This window comes from Podarcis cretensis, assembly GCF_951804945.1.
Source record: "Podarcis cretensis genome assembly, chromosome: 7".
Lineage (NCBI taxonomy): Eukaryota > Metazoa > Chordata > Lepidosauria > Squamata > Lacertidae > Podarcis > Podarcis cretensis.
Window position 1 is genome coordinate 79,573,917 of NC_137176.1, and position 20,119 is coordinate 79,594,035.

Below are 20,119 nucleotides of genomic sequence, written 5' to 3' on the forward strand. Positions count from 1 at the left end.
ATGGCTTTCCACAAGTTCTGGCCCTGGCCTTGGCCTGTATATGCATCAAAGGACAGAGTCGGTTTGCCTCAAACTGCTGGCAAGGTTTCCTAGGCTGTCATTTGACTGGCCAGCTTCCCAAGCACTGCCTTCCCACAGAATAAAGTTTGCACAGCTTCTTCTGCCTATGTTAGTCCATGGGAGAGGCAGTGGAACTTATTCCCAGAAATTAAATGGGCACAGAATTGCAACCTGTCAGTGATCTCTTTCCTTGCTTGCCCTCACGCCTGTCTTTACAAACACCAACCTGGCTTTTCAATAAGTGAAGAAATGATTGCGGAATAAATAAATACGGCAGACAAAGTGGTGTTTTCAGAAATGCAGCCTTTGGTTTGGGAATAGGCATGCTAGAATGCAAAGTAGGTCCCCTGTTTCATCTGCAGAATCTATTATATTATTATTATTATTATTATTATTATTATTATTATTATTATTATTATTTTAAGGAACTTATTGGTTGCCTTTTAAAATAGAAATAAAAATACCTTCCCAAGGTGATGTACAATAAAAAAGTTTTAAAACCAACAACAATATTCACAATTAAACTATTCAGAAGTATCAGTAAACCATTTAATTTCAACCCATCTCTCTCTCTCTCTCTCTCTCTCTCTCTCTCTCTCTCTCTCATGTCCAGGCCTGAAGGGCATGATCTTCATGGCAAAGGCTGAGCTTTATATATAGCAAGTGTTATGTATTCAGTGGTCTCTGTTTGCCTGAGATTGAGTTTGGACTAAGGATTCTGAGCCCCTGTGTTCTGATTCGATACATGATATCCAATCACAGAACATTTCGGGAATTCGGCCTCTGCCATTGGCCCTTGAACTCTGAGTTGTGATTCGCAGCTTGGAAGTTTAGACAGCCAATCACACAGGGAGTGGGAGTGGCCCAGGCTTTCAGGAATGCATATAAGCAGTTGCTTTGCCCCTGTTTCCCAGATATGTACAGTGGTACCTCTGGTTGAGAACGGGATCTGTTCCAGAGGCCCATTTGCAACATGAAAAGAGCGGGTTGCGATTTGCCACTTCTGCGCATGCGTGTAACGTCATTTTGCACTTCTGCACATGCGTGAGCGGCGAAACGCGGAAGTAACCCTTTCCAGTAAAGGGAAATGAGAAATGCATTAAAATAATACAAAGGGGAAAATGCTGCCCTTGGAACCATCCTCACTCCTGAAGTTAAAAGAACACAGGCGTAACACACACACACACACACACACACACACACACACACACCGTCAAAAGCGGTGTGTTTGTCCAAAACCCTGGCGAGGATTACAGTGAAAATCTTGAACAACGCACAAAAGAGTTCACGGGACAGAAAGAGATAGAAGTGTGAGGAAATAGAATGGGAAGAAGACTGAAATGCCTTCCGTGGGGTTAATGAGGCCCTGATGTGACAGCATAGCCCAACTGGTTCCTGATACCCTCCAACTTCATTTCTCTAAGCTTAGGTGACCTTCCGCCATTTTTTGGAGGCTGATCTCAAGCTATCATCCCATTCCCACCTGGGGCCTGCTTTCTACTTTGGGAAAGGGCTGCAGTTCAGTAGTAGAGCATCTGCTTTGGTTCAATCCTCAGCATCTTCTGGTAGGACTGCCTGAAATACTGGAGAACTGCTGCCAGTCAGTGTAGGAAATGCTAAGCTATATAGGCTAACGGTCTGACTCGGCCTGAGGAAGCTTTTTCCTGTGTTTCATGCCATGGCCCACTGGCACCTTCTACCCCTTTGGAGTTCATCCATGGTTCGCAGTCGTGCCTGACTTCTGGGTGCCATTAAGCCCTGCCAAACAGTGCGGAGCCTTCCCACAATCCATTGCTGCTTTTATGAAGCACCATAGAATTGGACAGGTTCTTTAATTGTCAAGGGAGACAGCTTCTAAGAAAACAGGAACAGTGAACACTTTAGATATACACATGAAAACCATAAAAAAAAGAATCAACAGCCACTGTTGTCTGCATGGGGTTGCTTGGAAGGCCTGTTAGAAGCCAATGCTTCATCTTGATCTGCGTCACAACTTCCCTCAAGGGCCCGTTGAGGTTGTGAGGAAAGTCCCTCAGAGGGCAGGAAAGAGGAGATGGTACATTCTGGTCTTTTAGGCAAAAAAATCCAAATTATATCCCACACGGTAAACCAACCAACCATCCAACCACCCACAAGAAGCTCCGAACATTATGCACAACAGACATTTCATCACACTCAAAATCTGCCACTAGGTCATTTTTACCTCAAGATATAGTGGGGAATGGGAGTCCAAACCAGGAACTGAAACCCTAAGGTCTCCACCTTGTTTGTTTGTCCATTTTGGTGGTGGCAAGAGTCTACCAGTCTTCTCCATGCAGAGAGCAACGTGGGCCTTTCAAGTTGAAGAGGACAATGCCCGTTTCCCTCAGCCCTCCTCTCACAAGAGGTTGGCATAAGGCACACATTGGAGCGCCAGACACCCATGGTCAAAGAGTCTGTGGGGCAGGTGCCCCTTTGAAGCCCAGGTGTCTGTCTTGGGGTCGTAGCACTCGAGCGAATCGGAGTCTTTGATTTCATTGTCAAAGGTAAGGCAGCGACCACCGGTCAGATACAGCTTCTCATTTATCGCTGCGGCGCCGTGATGCATCCTTCTGTCTTTCATGTCTGCACATTTCACAAATTTATTAGCTTTGGTATCATAAGCAATCACTCGTCTGGTGTACCCTGGGGAGGGGTGGAGGGGGGGAAGAGAGAAACACACCAAACAATTATGAATTTTGCAAAAATCCTTTGCATCGAATGCGTAAAGAGGCGGTTTCAGAGTTAGAAGTGCTGGTGATTGTTAATTCCAAAATATTTGAAACCCGGGCCTGGAACACGCTTGTGGCACAGATACTGCAGCGCTGTCAGAGCTGCTCCACATGGCAAAACATTTGTGTGAATAGCTCTGTCCCTTTTGACTATGGTCACATGCACGCCAGACATTTAAAACGCTGTTAGTGGCAAGGATTCTCTGTGCACAGAAAAGGAAGGAGAGAATGCCCTCAAAGGAAGAATGGTTGATGGGATGGCAAAGCGTGTTCTCCTTCATGGAGAGCATGTGTTGCGGTGGGGTCTAACAGGACACCCCCTCTTGGTTACTGGGCGGGACCATTTGGATGGCCATGACTGTGATTGGGCCAATTTGGGTTGTTGGGGAGATTTTGATGTTACCATTTAGAGGGTTGGCCCAAAGGTTATATATTCTTGGCACGCAGCTTTTTCCAGTCTCTTTTGCTGCGTGCATCCGATCACCTGCACACCCTCCCTAATTTAGGGCTGTTGCGTTTGACATTGCTATGCCTGTCATGGGGTGGCCTGCTTTTTTTTTTTTTTAAGATATTTATTGAGGTTTTGCCAACAGAGAAAAAGAAATAATTACAGAATAAAAAATAAAAAGTTACAAATACAAAAATACAAAAGAAAAATACAAAATACCTGAAAAGTGAAAATTAAAAACAATTAGCGAAAAAGAAAACAAAACAAAACAATCTTTTCATATCTTATATTTTGTTTACATGTTTCCTGACCTCCTCACACCTCCCTTTTTTGTATTCCAGTTCACATGGTTGGTTCAGCAAATCCTTTCCCTCTTTGTTTTTATCTTAATTCTATATCTTAACATAGTATAGCTTCATATTTTCATCTGATTATCAATCCATTTTTTACATACTCTTTTTAACCTTATTGCTAAAACCGTTTCATTTCAATCCAACATCATTTTAACATTCATTAATTTTACAATGTTTCTGCAAATAGTCTTTAAAGTTCTTCCAATCTTCTTCCACCAACTCCTCTCCCTGGTCTCGGATTCGGCCAGTCATTTCCGCCAGTTCCATATAGTCCATTACTTTCATCTGCCATTCTTCCAGGGTGGGTAGGTCTTGTGTCGGGGTGGCCTGCTTTTGGGGCAGGGGCCTGGTAGAAATTTTGTCCATTTGGCAGATTGCCATTTGGTTTTTGCCTACTGCATAGCAAATCGTCACAGCTTGTAAGGTTGTGGTTTTTTTGGGAGCAGGAAGTAGGCAAAAGTATGGAGGAACTTCCCTTTCTACCCTGGAGATCCCAGAAATCTAATAAATATTGAGGTGTTGCTGGTAAATCTGAGTTGCTAGATAGCTCAGTTCTGAGAACTTGAAAACGAGCTTTGGAAAGCTCTCTTTTTGCTATATTCTTCTCCTTTCAAACAACTATGTTTTATCACTTAGTGGTTCAACTCAGAACCAATGTAGGTTTAGACACAACTGCAGTAGGCGATAACATCAAAAAAGAAAACACCATTTAATTAAAAGCAAGAATCCCTTTACTTGAGCCAATGAACCCAGCTTTATTTGATGTGTATTGTGCAATGAAGACTTGAAATATACTGGCTGCCCCCCCCTTTAAAGAATGTGTTTGTTATCATTGTGATTTCTCAGTTCCAGCTGCTGATAAGCCAAGAACAACTGGATGATGTTATGGCATACTTACTTGGTAAATGAAAACTTATCGGTAGTAAATCTCTCCACTTTAAAAGAGAATGAATTATGTTTGAAATTAGACGAAATGTTTGTGTGCTTTGTTAAGTAACCCCCCCCCCCCAAAGCTTACGGCTTAAGCTTGTCAGTTGAATTATTGGCACAAAGATTCAGAATAAATACATTTGAAGGCGTTATTTTTTTGGGAGAAATCTTCTTTTTCTCATCTCTTCTGCGTTCACATTTTGAGCTCCTTGTTTTCTCTCAGACCAAACTGTTTCATACGTTTTTGTTTTCCAACACAGACATAAATTTCATAAAGGAAAAAGCATGCACAAAAAAGCCTTATTCAGGCAGTTAAGGTGTGGGAGGCCTAGGGTCGAGAGGGCAATCGTTCAAAATCAGACAGCCGACAACTGATTAGGGGGTGGTTTCCCCTTCTTTCAGCAGCCCCCTCTATCATTCCCATATTGTTCAGAAGGGACCCACAATCCTCCGGAAAGGCTTTTTCCTCAGGGGTATGTAGCTAGGGTTGAATCTCAAGGCCAAAGTCCAAGCTATGCGCCACAGGCAGTGGTGGAGCAAGTCAGTCGGGCACCTGGGGTGGCGCATGTGCCCTACACCAAGGGGTGGGGCCAGCCAGGACAGGACGCTCCACAGGGTTTGCCTGCCCCCCCACTCAGCCGCCCTACAGCTGAGGAGGAGGTGGCAGGCAAACCGTATGGGGCAGTGCTGAGCCTGTGGGAACCCAAGCCACCGCATCACTCCCAGGAGAGACGCATGGCTTGGGCGCACTGCAGGCCCTGCAGTGAGTGCCACCCAGCATTTTGTCACCCCCCTCAGTGGTGACACCTGGGGCGGCCTGCGCCCACCACACCCCCTTCCTTCCACAGCCCCTGACCACAGGACCCCTGCAAAATGACCACACAGAGTTTTGGATGGGTGAATCTGTCAATTCCGGTTTCTCCCTGTTTCTCAATCTTAAATTCTGTTCTCCACATTTCCACACCACAGTGGTACCTCAGGTTAAGAACTTAATTTGTTCTGGAGGTCTTTTCTTAACCTAAAACTGTTCTTAACCTGAAGTACCACTTTAGCTAATGGGGCTTCCTGCTGCCGCCGCCACACAATTTCTGTTCTCATCCTGAAGCAAAGTTCTTAACCCAAGGTACTATTTCTGGGTTAGTGGAGTTTGTAACCTGAAGCACCTGTAACCTGAAGCATCTGTAACCCGAGGTACCACTGTAGTTTTCAATTTTATTTTAAAATTCTTTAGCATTTCAGTGTAAATTTATCCTAATGTGCACATACCTTTGTCTGCAGTTTTGCCCTAATATGCACGTTTGTGCAAAGCAATTGCCAGGGGAGGGAGAAGAGGACACAGAAATTTCCTTCCATAAACTTCCTACCATCCACTTATCTTCAGATCTGTTCAGTTAATAACAACTAGGGTCTACCTCTGAATGGAATTACGGGTGGAATATAAAACTAGTTTTTGTATGTGGACAAAAACATCAAGTTCATAAGTCTACAGAAGCATACAGCAAAATCTAGTGTGGGGTGGGTTTTTCCATGACGTGTTCTGCTTTATTCCTTCTTGGCATGTTTATAATCCCGACACAGAAGACTGTAAAAATAAGGAGAGGATGGACTTTAGTTCTACTATGGCAGAAGGCAAGGGAGAGGGACTTTGGCACCAACCACTGAAATAGCCCCTTTTCTGCCTTGAAGGTTTCAAGCAATAAGCTCCAAGGCACTGCACAATGTCCACACACAGACTTGGCTGCGTGACCAGTTGTGGAAAGGAATTGCACACCGCAATGGCATGCAGTAAAGAAGAAATAGAGCAGTGTTGGGGCCAGCGGTGGGATACAGTCAGACTCTAAATCCCATCAGCCTCAGCCAGCAGGGCCAATGGCCAGGGCATTGTGGTCATCAGCATCGTTTAGGACCTTAGGTTACCCACTCTCATCCTAGAGCACCTGCATTGTGAAAACAGTCATAAGAGCACTTAAACAAATTACCTCCAACAATAAAAATCCGGTCTCCAATCACAACTGCTGGTGCACAGACGTTCTTCACCATTCTGGTCTCCATCCGGAACCACATGTTTCTGGACACATGATATACCTGAGGAACACCCAACACATAAATGAGATTTCTGGGATTAGATGTAAAAAGAGCATCTCTGATTGCACACCCCGATTTCATTTCTGAAAGGGAGGGTGACTGTTCACAGCAACCACAACCATTGAACATTGAACAGTCCTTGGAAGAACCATTCCATTGGGGATGTGGAACAAATCACACTGTGTGGGGATCCCATTGCCTTCATCTCCCCTCTGCTATCCCTCCTGCTTTGGTGGCAATGGTGGCATTCCCTCTTGCTCCTCCTTCTCCCGGCTTACATTTTGTTGTTGGTAGAGGCATCCTTCTCCATAAATGGAAAAACAGGAAGCTGCCTTTTACTGAGTCAGATGATTGGTTCATCTAACTCAGATTTGTTTATATACTCTCTCCAGGATTTCTTACAGGGGGCGTTCCCAGACATCCCTGGAGATGCCAGGAAGTGAACCTGAGACCTTCTGCATGGTAAAGATGCATTAGAGCTTCTTCTAATGTCTGAGATTCAGGTTTGCCTTGCTAAAGTGGCCAGAGGACTTCTGAGACACATGTGCAATTTGCATGGCCTGCCATGTCTAGCAATGTTTTGCGGACCGCACAAATGTCTTTGGATTCAAGTCTTTGATTGGCAGTTGGCCTGGCCTGCCTGGGACATTCAAAATGCCAGGCTTATATTCACATCAACAAATATACACCCTGAACTACATGCTGCTAAATGATGCAAGCCTTCTTGGTGGGTCTCTTTAAGAACAAAGACTTTGCAAAGTGTCATTGTGGAAGTTCGTTAAATGCTTATTAATGAATTAATTGCATGTGTAAACAGAAATGAATATGCATGTAGTTTTCTGGAGAAGACAGTTTCTGCTTATCAAGTGCATTTGAGTTTTTACAGCAGTGGTACCCTCCAAATTCTGTTGGACAACAGCTCCTAAAGCAAGCATGACCCAAAGTGGTCAGAGGATGATGGGAGTTGTATTCCTACAGTATCTGGAGGACACTGTATTGGCCGCTCCTGAACTACAGCATGGAATTCATGATAAATCATCAAGGTAACAGAATTTTATATTGACAGCTGAGTCTGGGCACAAGTCATTCATTACTTTGGAGTACGTGGAGAGCAGCCACGAGTGGTCAGATCCAATGGTCTCACAAGCCTGAAATTGTGTCTCTGTGTATGCTCAACATTGTTTCTAAAGAGGACAACTGGCATCTTGAAGGTGAGATGGTTGAAGATTGGGAGTTACCTGTATTAGCCGGACAGGGTTTTGCATCGTGTCTTCCCCTCCAAAGAGATAGATTCTTTGGTCTTTGGAAGACACAGCAGGATGAAGAACAGCAACAGGCATGTTTGCCATGTGCTCCCAAACATTGTAGATACTGTCATATCTTTCCATGGAATTTAGGATCTCCTGGTTTTCTCCAATGCCCCCAATGGCAAAAATATAGTTTTTATAGGCAATGCTCCTGTGGGAATAGCGCCGAACTAACATGGGCTCCACTAGCCTCCACTGGTTAAGTTTGAGTGAGAAGATATAAACATTGTCACTGACTTGGTTCTTCCCATTGCCAATGGGAATGCCTCCAAGGAGATAAACATTACTGTGGACGCTCACTACAGAGGCCTTGTAGAGCCGTGTTGGGTATTTGGCAAGGCTCAACCATTGGTTTGTCTTCTCGTCATACAGCAAGACATCCCTCGTTGTCTGTTGGTTGTCTTTCCGGCCACCAACCAGGAGGAGGAATTCCCGGCATGAATATCGCCGAGGAACGTGCCACATAGGTTTGATATCTGGAGCACTGGTGCTATACAGAGAAAACATCTGCTTTTGGGCCAGTTCCAGGATATTTCTACATGCTGGGGACGACTGAATGAGAGAATCGTTGGCAATGAAGTGGAAGAAAAATGTTGGATGGACGTACTGAAGCCTTACTTTCTTGAACAAGTCTTGGATATAGCTTTGCCGTGCCTGGGGATCATGCCTCACCCAAACCATGAGAGCCTCAAAAACTTGTTCCTCCTCTCCACAAAGCTCATCATCTCCAAGATAGTCTATCAACTCCAAAACACAGAGTTCTTTCAGGTCTTCGGAGATGGCTACTTCAGGGAAACACTTCAGAGCCATTGCTTTGGCTTTCTTCTTGAGTTTATCACAGTGCAAGATCTCTGAGAGCCGAATCAGACTGAGGCAGTTATCTGGAGCAAGTTGGTCCTGGAGGTAGGCTGAACAGGCCTCAAATAGCTTCATGTACTGGAGCATGGAAGCAGTTTCCATTAGATACAAAATATTCTCCACTGTCATTAGAATCTCTCCTGTGTAAACGTAGACAATGATGCTATGAAGAATGTTTGAGTCAATGTCTCTGAGGCTGACTTTTTCCTGGCCACTCTCTTTGAAGTTGTTGCAGAACATTGCCTTGAAGTAGGGGCTACTTGAGGCAAGTACATTCCTATGGCAAGGGATTTCTGTGTCACCCGTACACAGGACAACGTCAGTTAGGATTCTGTTCTTCCGTAAAACGTTGAGCTGCTTTAGCAGCTCAGAGGAGAAATCCTGATCTTTGAAGAGTCGGTCTTGTGTGCATTTCTCTTCCATAGTGGAATCAGAGAGATATCAGTACTGGCCAAACAAGAATTCTCATTGGTGGTTCATCAGCCTCCTTGACTTGATAGATCACAGCCAAATGGTCCGTTTAAACATTGTTCATCTAGAGCAGAAATGGAAAAGCTAGCTTCATTCACCAGTGTAAGGCCAAACAGGTGAAGGAAACATCACAGAACATCTTGTTTTATAAAACCAAGCAGGCAGGTTGGAAGTCTGGGGTTACCTGGGGGTATTTCTGACAGAGTAGAATAATAATACAAAAATTAAGCATGCATTACAAGACAATAAGGACAGTTAGTGGCTCAAGCACAAAGCCTGAATCAAACAATTTCTTCATGATAAGTATCTCTTAACAAATGCATGTTTGCCTATCATTCCCATGAAGCACTTACAGTTTAGTATCTTCCATCTCAAACCCCTCGGCCCCATGTCAATATTAGTCATTCCCAAAGAATGCAATTCTGGCAGCACGACATAACAAACTAAACTCCTCGAGTCTAGAAATCTGTAGGGGGTGGGGGGAATGATATATTTATTTATTCCCCAGTTGCTTTTGCTTTCATATCCACCAAGAATAAGAGCAGTAGATTCTGCCCGCTTTACTTGGTGTATGCAAAAGTCTGCTGGAACATTTCCCCCTGCTCCCACAGCATTACATATTTGTACACAAGCAAGACATCACTGGAAAAAAGGGGACGCAACATTTTATCTCTTTTTAAGAAAGAGCCACTGTTTTAGCTTATAGTGCTGGGGGTGGGGGGAAGCGGGGTAAATAATATAAGTTATCTGCTGTCCTAGGGAGAGGAGGATAGCTGGCAGATAACTTTGCAAACCACCACTGCAGCCTCCTTCTAATAGCAACAGAGGAAGCTGTTTTATACGCAGTCAGACCATAGGCCAGTTCTATGATCCTAGTACTGCCTGGGCCAGTATTGCCTACACTGACTGCTGGTGGCTTTCCAGAGTTTCAGGTATATCTCTGTCCAAGTCGTACCTGGAGGTGCTGGAGATTAAACCCGAGAGCTTCTGCAATGCAGAGCAGATGCGCCATGATTAAACTACGGCCATTCCCCACAAATGCAACATGAATCCAACAGACATGCAACATACGAGCATCACAAACAAAGCAATTGGGGTCCTTCCCCACAAATGCAATATATATAAGCCATATACTTTGCATGGCTGGTTAAGGCCTAAATGCAGCAGTAAAAACACACAGCAGGCACAACTGTCTCCCAGATCTCTTACATTATGGCAGAGCTGTTTACCTTATTCCTTCCCTGCTTTGGCTTGTTTATTCTCTGCTGAAACTTTCCATGGCTAGGCTCATGAATATGAAGACTTTTTAAAATTTGCTTTTTTTTAAAAAAAAAAAGGAGCTTGAGATTGTTCTTTCGCTGGTGAAAGATTCATAGGGGGAGGTTTCTGGGTTTGTTTAGTATCAAGGCACTGTCACGGATCTCTGAAGGTTGGCTCATGAGGTACCGCAATGAGGCACTGTATACATTCCTTGACTAAGAATAGTTGCCCGTGTACTTTTTACTGTGTTGTGACATGTGACTTTCCAGTTGCCTTCTGCAACGACGAGGTGAACGGAACACAGCGCTACTGAGCATGCCCAGAGGGTGTTTTTCTGGCAAGTGTTTACATACGAAAATAGACATGGATGAAGGATGGGGCATTTGCAGAAGCCCTGCTGGAAGCAGCAACAGGGACCTGAAGTAAACTAGTAACTCTAGAAACTTGTAAACAATCTGTAACTTCTACAAGCTTTCTCGCTTCTTCGTTCACCCCTGTTTAGCTATTAGATTATGTGGAGATGTAAAGTCAAGTGCTATGCTTCTGAAATTTTTTGATGCATCCACTGGAGGGAAGTTCTAATAGTATGGAAATGATATTGTAGAGAAATGGGAGGGGTGGATTGGGCTAAATGACTTGCGGGGTCTCTCCCCCAACTCTGAGATTCCAGTTGTGAAGAGAGATTGCGTGTTGAGACCCCGCAGCCACCCCCTCGTTGGAAATAACTCACACAAGGACACGGATATTAGGTTTATGTTATTGGGCAAATTTTGGCCACAACTTTATTGAAATTACAGAATGTGAGTGGTATTGGCTTGGGCATTGATTAGACCTGAGTATATCTGACTCCTGCCCATTCTGCAGGAAGTCCCCAGTAAGGGTAAGCCACGGGTAGGGGGAGCCCTGTCGATGCTGACCAACTCAAGCTCCCCCTGGTGTTCCCGTCAGGGTCGTGTCAAGGCCTTAGCCCCCCAGCCGGGCTTCAGACTAGAACAACACCCCCGGATTCCTTTAACAGAATGCCCTTAAGCATGGAGGGGCAGGTGATGGCCACACCTCCCCTCCCCCACACAAGGTCAAACAATGCCTAACTGCAACCCTAACAAATTTGTGACGATTGTTATGAGGTAGGCGAAAACCAAGTGGCCAGTGCCAATTTGCCAAGTGGAAAAATTCCTACCAGGCCTCTCGGACAACCAAGGTGACCAACCAAAGTCCATAGCAAGGCCATTGCCTAACCTGCAAAATAGGGAGGGAGGGCGGGTGATTGAGGAAGCGAGCCAAAGAGAAAGTCCTCTGGTTCGCTCCTCCGTTTAAATGGCCCCGGCCACGCCCCCCCGGCCAGCGGGTTTGCTGGCTGGGCTCTGACATGGCCGGGATCCCCCATGCAACGGGGGACAAGGTCCCCCGCCCCTGGTGGGGAGTGGGTGGCCAAGCGGTCCACCGCAACTCCTCCCCACTGGGAAGTGGAGCAGATCTGCTGAAGACGTCGAACCGGTTGGAGAAGCATAGCTTGGCATATTTCCCTTTTCTGGGAGGAGGAGCCTTGGCGTAATTAAAGAGATGGCCAAGCACTGACAATCGGTTGCCCTTGGAGCTAACAGTCAGAAATCTTTCTGGAAGGAGGCATGAGCAGTGACTACATTATTACATGAGCACTCTTCCACAGCATTTGATATTTTCATTTACATACATTCATTCGAAATAGATGGGTTTATGAAGCAATTCTATATCCTCCCACCATGCTGACGAAGAATTCTACGAAACAGTAGTCAACATCCGGAATCACTGTTCAGTGTTGGACATCATATTTGCCGAATACACAAAGCTTCACAGCTTGCTTTTGTCGTACAAAGTCTGGTACCTCGCTTCATTTAAAGATTTTCAGAGACTTTGAGACTAAAGATTTTGTTTTGTACTTGCTATGGTATGAAGGAATTCTATAAAGATTGTCTATTGCGTATGTACATGGTCATTGTGTTGCCTAGACATTGCTGACTTTTATTCCTCCATTGGCTGGAGGTGATGTCATCAATGCGTCAACAGATTGGTCCGTGAAAAGCCAGAGGACTCTTCTCTTTTATGAGAATCCAGTGTTATGACATTGGGGGTTCCTTAGAAATTTAAAAGGGGAGCAGCATTGGCTGGACTGTTAATGCTGTGGATGGGCCACCTGATGCTAAGCTTGTACATGTGTATGTATATAAGAAATACCTTAAACCTTCAGTGGCTTTCATTCTAGGAAAGGGATGTAATGTGTCAACTGAGTCCACTGAAAAAAATACTGTGTTTGAGTTGATGGGATGGCTCTGTAGACCGTTGCAGTCACCATCAAATGATGAAAACACATGTGTGAGCCAACCTTTTCTCCCTTCTTTTCTATCTGTGTCCACATGGGCTAGGCGTGATACCAAAGACTTCTGTAAGACAGGTAATCTGGGCTCTGGGGTGACCTAGCTTAGCTATCTATCTGGGGCTTCATCCCACTGGCATGCTCACCCAAAGGACTTCACCCAACAGAGACTTTGGTGAGCTAGGCTAGATGCAGTAGACAGACTAGATAAACCCAGGGTCTGAAGTGATGCCAGACATCCCTATAGGAACTTCATATTGCCAGTGTGGCTTCAGGAGAAACCATAAAGTGCATAGGCGCCTAACTGTTGGACATGCCTCTCAATTCAGAGCAGGCAGTTTGTAAGTTGTGTTCTTATGGTTCAGGCGATAGACATCTCCTCCAGCCAATCCAACTTCAAGGTGCAATCTATCCCTGTGTCACTTCCATGCATTGTTAAACAAAGGTTTGAACTTTACGAATTCTTGTGGCATCTTTGCTTCTCTCTCCATAAGGTAAACAGACAAGAGTGGTTGGTTGGTTGGTTATTTGTTTTTTTTGTTTGTTTGTATGTATGTAAAGGGAATGAGAACGGAGTTTTCTTTTCTAAGGCTGTAGATATGCTACAAGTGACTTATATGTGTTTGGGACCCAAAACTACCCAAAACGGGTTGAGAGGTGATAGCCAATATTGTGGTCTTACAAGGCTATATTAAACAGATACACCGTATGCCAGGGGGGAGGGATCACATACAATATTTAACCTAAAACACTTTTGCAGTTAATTGCATCAGACCCATTTGTGGGGTGCAACACACCTTGACAACATTTGCATCCTAGACTTTTGCATTTGTTTTGCACTGCAAGAATGCTTGAGGCTGAAATTTTGATTCAGATCCTGCTCTAGCAAACCCCACCTGAACTCTGACCCACATGTTCAAATTGCTTGCTATTGCTATTTGCGTTCGCTTGACACCTTAGGCCTCTCTGCTCCCCTGACAACCTCCAATTTCCACAGAAGGTACTTTCTAATTACGGCTGTCTGTCTCTAACGGAATGAAGACCCTGCTGGGTTCTGAGGATCCCTTCCCTGCCCTAAGGGAGGTTATACTTGCACCTACTGATATTACATATTGCATGCAGATGGTGTGCTACAGGGCTCGTTTGAATTGAGAGTAACATGTGGATATGCTGATACATGATACAGGAGGGCAACCAAAATGGTCAAAGGCCTGGAAACGATGCCTTATGAGGAACGGCTAAGGGAGCTGGGCATGTTTAGCCTGGAGAAGAGGAGGTTAAGGGGTGATATGATAGCCATGTTCAAATATATAAAAGGATGTCACATAGAGGAGGGAGAAAGGTTGTTTTCTGCTGCTCCAGAGAAGCAGACACGGAGCAATGGTTCCAAACTACAAGAAAGAAGATTCCACCTAAACATTAGGAAGAACTTCCTGACAGTAAGAGCTGTTCGACTGTGGAATTTGCTGCCAAGGAGTGTGGTGGAGTCTCCTTCTTTGGAGGTCTTTAAGCAGAGGCTTGACAACCATATGTCAGGAGTGCTCTGATGGTGTTTCCTGCTTGGCAGGGGGTTGGACTCGATGGCCCTTGTGGTCTCTTCCAACTCTATGATTCTATGATTCTATGATGAAACATGGAAATAATTGCTACAGAAAAAACCCAGTACCATAGTGAGGAAGTCTCTGACCATATGACACCAATCATATTTGCTGGATTGATTTATGTCCTGGACCAAATAAGCCAACATCAGCAATTTTTGTTCCTGTTTCCATTTTTGTCTGAATTCTCTGACATCCCTACTAATGTCGCATGTAATTTGGACCCTTAGCAAAGCAAAATTCTGAAATGGAGCTCCTGAATTCATCAGTCACCTATTGATTGGAGAAGGAAATGCGTTAAGTTAATTGTTGGTATCCACGACTACTCCAAAATGATTAATATGCTCTAAAAGAAAGGATGTCTGCTCATATTTTCTTTGCTCAGTTGTGAAGCTCCCTGGGTGGCCAAAGGGAACCTCAGCCCTCTCAGCTGAGGCCTCCTCACACAAAAAATGTTGATAAAAGGAGACAAAGCTGTACTGCAAACCTTGGAGTTGGGATAGGACAGGAAATCTAAATAATGGACTGCAGTAAATAAATACACCTGGATGCATTCATTTCCCAATTGCACATTAGAATATTACCAGATGGCTTTAAAAAACCCATACCCTCCAACATAGCTGTCAACTTTTCACTTTTCTTGTGAGGAATCCTATTCGGAATAAGGGAATTTCCCTTAAAAAAGGGAAACTTTGACATCTATGCCCTCCAATATCCCACAGAAGAAAATCAGGTTGCGTGATTTGGGGGACGTGCTCTCATAGGAGCCAGGTGACTGCAAAACAGCATGCCTCCCCCCTCAAAACATGCATCTTTTACAGTCAAACTATTGCAGGAGCCAGAACAGGACATCTCAGGAACCGGTTAGAAGCCAGGACGGCTTCTGTAATTCCAGGATATCCCAGTTGAGGGGCATGAAAACCATCAAACTTGGGGCAAAATTCAGGCAATGTTAGGAATGAAGCCCCATTGATTTTGGTGGGCCTTTGAAGACTCATCAATGAATTCTAGCCACAAGGACCATGTTTTAGTGTTAGTGATGGTATGCCTCTGGAACACTGGTATTCAGTGGGCACGGTGATGTTGCTCTCAGGTCCTGCTTCTAGGCTTCCCATAGTCATCTAGAGCAGTGTTTCCCAACCTTGTGCCTCCCGCTGTTTTTGAACTACAACTCCCATCATCCCTGACTAGCAAGACCAGTGGCAAGGGATGATGGGAATTGTAGTCCAAAAACAGCGGGAGGCACAAGGTTGGGAAACACTGATCTAGAGAACAGGATGATGGTCCAGATGAGCCTTTGGCCTGGTCCAACAGAAGTCTTCTTATTTGTTGGATCCCCAGCTTCCAGCCAGCATCACTGTCTGTAGGCAAAACCATCCAAAGTAATTGGATGACCAGCTTCTACCAATACCTTCTCCCTTGGGATACTGCATCCCCGCTTGGGGCATACGAATGTGCATCTGGTACAGATTTTGGGAATTGTGCCGTCTGCTGAACTTTCAGTTCAGAGTTTCAGGCGCCACATAGCTACTGGTAATTTAACCTGGTTATTAATAGGGTCTATACAACGCCTTGGCAGAGCTTTTAACTCAGGCCTGCGCAGGGTTCTTCCAAGGCCATGGGAAGGGAAGTAGGGTGCAATGCATAGTTAATTCACTGTGCCTGAAGAGCACAATGTAGGAATCTCTGTCTCATTGAATTGTAGCAGAGGCAGATTTTTGTTGTTGTTGTTTAGTCGTTTAGTCGTGTCCGACTCTTCGTGACCCCATGGACCAGAGAACGCCAGGCACTCCTGTCCTCCACTGCCCCCCGCAGCTTGGTCAGACTCATGCTGGTAACCTCGAAAACACTATCCAACCATCTCGTCCTCTGTCGCCCCCTTCTCCTTGTGCCCTCCATCTTTCCCAACATCAGGGTCTTCTCCAGGGAGTCTTCTCTTCTCATGAGGTGGCCAGATTTAGGGGACCTAAAATTTGGGACCTGATGGTAGGCACTGTACATGGTGCTCTTGCAGTTTGGACAGATGTCCAGAAGGATTATCCAGGGCTGGCTCCAGGTTTAAGCCCCCCCCCCCATCGCTACACCTGTGCAGCCCTATCCACAGGCTTATATGGCAGCAGTGGGGGGGGGGTAACCACATTTAAACCCATGATGGTGATTTTATTTACAAATTGCTTCCTTTGAAGCATTGCAAAGTTATTCCACAACGCGGTAAAAACTTACGTAGAACATTCACCTGTGTTAAAACAGTGGCACCTATGAAAACAATTACATATAAAACAGTTAAAACAATAACACGTGGAAAAACAAATTCAAATGCAACACAGGTACCGATGGGGTAAAAAAATAAAATAAAATCGACTTGGAAGGTTTGTTGAAAGAGGAAATTATTATACAGTGGTACCTCAGGTTACAGACACTTCAGGTTACAGACGCTTCAGGTTACAGACTCCGCTAACCCAGACATAGTACCTTGGGTTAAGACCTTTGCTTCAGGATGAGAACAGAAATCGCGTGGCGGCAGCGGGAGGCCCCATTAGCTAAAGTGGTACCTCAGGTTAAGAACAGTTTCAGGTTAAGAACGGACCTCTGAAACGAATTAAGTTCTTAACCTGAGGTACCACTGTATAACATCAGCACCCCAGGTATTGTGGGAAATCAAAATGGCCACCTGCTCACTGCCAGCCTATGGTCAGGGAGTCATGGCAGGGGTCAATACTTGTGGGCTATACTACCACTGGGGTTCTTGCAGCTGACCAAGGCTGTCAGGTATTGGTGCCAGCCCTGGTATTGCCAATGGATTTATCAAAACCTGATTCTGAACTCTTGCAAGCTTGCCAGAAGGCCAGCTCGAGTTATACCCTGCTCACAGTTGCTGCACAATTAGAAAAGGGGATGGAGTTTATCAGTGTCCCAAATGAGCTCACAACCAGGGACTAGGGTTGTGTTCCTTTTTACAGTAAGCATATGGAACACGTCTGAGAATTTGTGTAGCTACAAAACACCAGTCACAGCAGCAGTCTGATTCTTTCTCAAACACATGCCTGGATTCCACGTGCAAGCTGCAGATTTGATTTTATTTCTGTCCCAGACACCCTGCTATAAATACAATGCGAAATCGTGTCCTTTTACTCGAAAGTACAGGTGAGGCTGAACAGAAGGGGATGCTGAGGCAGATCTCAACTGTCTTTTTTTTTTAATAAATTTTTTATTAGTTTTCCAATTTTAAAAAACACAACAGAAATAACATACAAACCAACACCTAAATTCATAGTTTCTTAACCTTATTTTCATAAGCCTCTTTTCTCGGACTTCCCCATACCTTCCCTTTTTTGCATCCTTTTTTATTTTTAACAATTATTCAACAACCCTTTTAACCCATTAAATTTAGATTCATTCTCCTTTTCAATTTCACCCTAAATCAAACAAAATTTACCGCTGTAATTCTACATCTTCCTCTCCCTTAGCATTTTAGCACTCCTCAATTTTATAGTAGCTCTTAAGATATATTTTAAACTTCTTCCAGTCTTCTTCCACAGTCTCTTTCTCCTGGTCACGAATTCTGCCGGTCATTTCTGCCAATCCCATAAAGTCAATCACTTTCGCCTACCATTCCTCCAGCGTGGGTAGCTCTTGTGTCTTCCAATATTTTGCTAGAAGAATCCTTGCTGCCGTAGTAGCGTACAGAAAAATTTTTTTATCCTTCCTCGACACCAATTGGCCAACCATACCCAAGAGAAATGCCTCTGGTTTTTTGTGAAAGGTGCATTTAAGTACTTTCTTAATCTCATTATAAATCATTTCCCAGAAGGCCTTAATCTTTGGGCAGGTCCACCAAAGGTGGAAGAAGGTACCTTCAGTCTCTTCAGATCTCAACTGTCTTAGCAAGCACAATCTCATTACAAAATGAATATTTTGGGCGCACGTTATTCTACACTGGCATTGAGTAGGGTGAACTTTAGTTAACTTGCTATTATGCTATTCTACCATTTTTGGCAATAACTTAGGAGGGAAAACAATAGGGGTGTTCATATGATTATATGGAAAAGTTTCAGAAAAGGACCACCAGAATAATCAAAGGAGTGGAGTAACTCACCTGTGAGGATAAGGTTACAGCACCTGGGGGGTTTTAGTTTGGAGAAAAGATGAGTAAGAGGCATGCGGTAGACAGGGACAAGTTTTGCTCCTTGTCTCAGAGTTGTACAGCTCAGAGATATACCACCATCATCAATCTTTATTACGGTCCAGAGACCCAACAAATCATTACAAAGCAATACACAATTCATACAGCCTACCTCCAGGTTAAACAAGCATTTTGTTCAGAATATAGGGATCATTTGTTCTTGCAACCACCGATAAAAACTTTGCCACTCCACTGCTAATGTTCTAGCATTTGTCCGGTCTTCCAGTAGGAACCTGACATAGTGAGCCTCTGATTTTCCCAGGAAAGGTACCAGCAAGAGTAGCATCAGTTCAGCCCTGGCTTGCTCATATTTTGCATAATGCAACAAAATATGTTTTATGGAATCAATGTCTTGAGGGCACGAGCAAAGTCTGTCCTGGTAGGGAACTCCTCTCAACCTGCCATCCAACACTGCAGAAGGAAAGACGTTTAGTTGACTTTGGTGAAAAGCCTTCGATAGTTTAGTACTGTCAGGTTTTTATTTTTTTTTTAATGATATTTATTAAAGTTTAACAATAAAAACATACACAAACAGAAAACAAAAAGAAACAAGTATAATTTCCATCCTTATTTTCTTAAACCTAATTTCCCCGACCTCCTCATACCTCCCCCTTCTGTATTCTAATTTCATTATATAATCAGCAAATCCATTCCCTTACTTCCATCAACACCCCTGAAAACCACATAATTTTTAAACCCATGTCAATTCTAACCTTCATTAATTTTATAATATTTATTAAGATAGTCTTTAAATTTCTTCCAATCTTCTTCCACTGTCTCTTTCTCCTGGTCTCGGATTCTGCCAGTCATCTCTGCCAGTCCCATGTAGTCTGCCATCTTCATCTGCCATTCTTCCAGGGTGGGTAGATCTGGTGTCTTCCAATACTTTGCAATAAGTATCCTTGGTTTTTAAAGTAAGATGTAAACTTAAAGACATACCCATATTGTACTCCTACTGCCAGCGGACTACAGACTGCGTGTGATCGAGATATACAATGAAATTAGGGGAATTGCAATTTTTAAAGAATGGCAGAGACTACTTTCCAAATTTATTTGGCAGGGAAAAAGACCCAGAATTAAATTTAAATTGCTTACAGACCAAAGAGATAGGGGGGGTCTTGCGGTCCCAAATCTGAGGTTATATTATGAGGCCGCATGTCTTTGCTGGGTAAAAGACTGGATCGTCATTAAAAATAGAGAGATGTTAGATCTAGAGGGGTTTAACTTAAGATTCGGTTGGCACGCTTATCTATGGCGAGATAAGGGAAGGGTTCATAAAGGTTTTTCTAACCATATTTTCAGAGGGCCACTATTGGAAGTCTGGGAAAGGAATAAAAAATTGCTGGAGCAGAAGACACCCTGGTTGCTATCACCAATTGATATTTTAACAATTAAAAAATTAAACATTGAGGGGGAACGATGGACGTATGAGGACTTACTAACCAAAACAGAATCCGGGTGGA

General features: G+C 44.1%; 1 protein-coding gene across 2 annotated transcripts; it reads right to left on the reverse strand.

The window, feature by feature from the left end:
• Nucleotides 1-1,875: 1,875 nt before the first annotated feature.
• Nucleotides 1,876-10,726, reverse strand: KLHL38 (kelch like family member 38). Of its 2 annotated transcripts, none has more exons than XM_079985184.1 (4): nucleotides 10,492-10,723; nucleotides 7,865-9,326; nucleotides 6,521-6,626; nucleotides 1,876-2,724 (listed from the first exon to the last, which is right to left on the reverse strand). In XM_079985184.1, the coding sequence occupies exons 2-4, from the start codon at nucleotides 9,212-9,214 to the stop codon at nucleotides 2,438-2,440; spliced, it is 1,743 nt and encodes a 580-aa protein (XP_079841310.1). In that variant the 5' UTR covers nucleotides 9,215-9,326; nucleotides 10,492-10,723; the 3' UTR covers nucleotides 1,876-2,437. The 2 variants fall into 2 exon arrangements, with proteins under 2 accessions (XP_079841310.1, XP_079841311.1); XM_079985185.1 differs by lacking the exon at nucleotides 1,876-2,724 and adding an exon at nucleotides 4,771-6,123 and having other exon boundaries at nucleotides 10,492-10,726.
• Between the last annotated feature and the right edge of the window lie 9,393 nt (nucleotides 10,727-20,119).

Excerpts from the sequence above, each read along its gene's own strand:
- KLHL38 (XM_079985184.1), bottom strand. The coding sequence starts at position 9,214 with ATGGAAGAGAAATGCACACAAGACCGACTCTTCAAAGATCAGGATTTC. Across the intron at positions 6,627-7,864 it reads ACCCTGTCCGGCTAATACAG|GTATATCATGTGTCCAGAAA; the intron begins GTAACTCCCAAT and ends GGTGTTCCTCAG. Across the intron at positions 2,725-6,520 it reads CCGGATTTTTATTGTTGGAG|GGTACACCAGACGAGTGATT; the intron begins GTAATTTGTTTA and ends ACCCCTCCCCAG.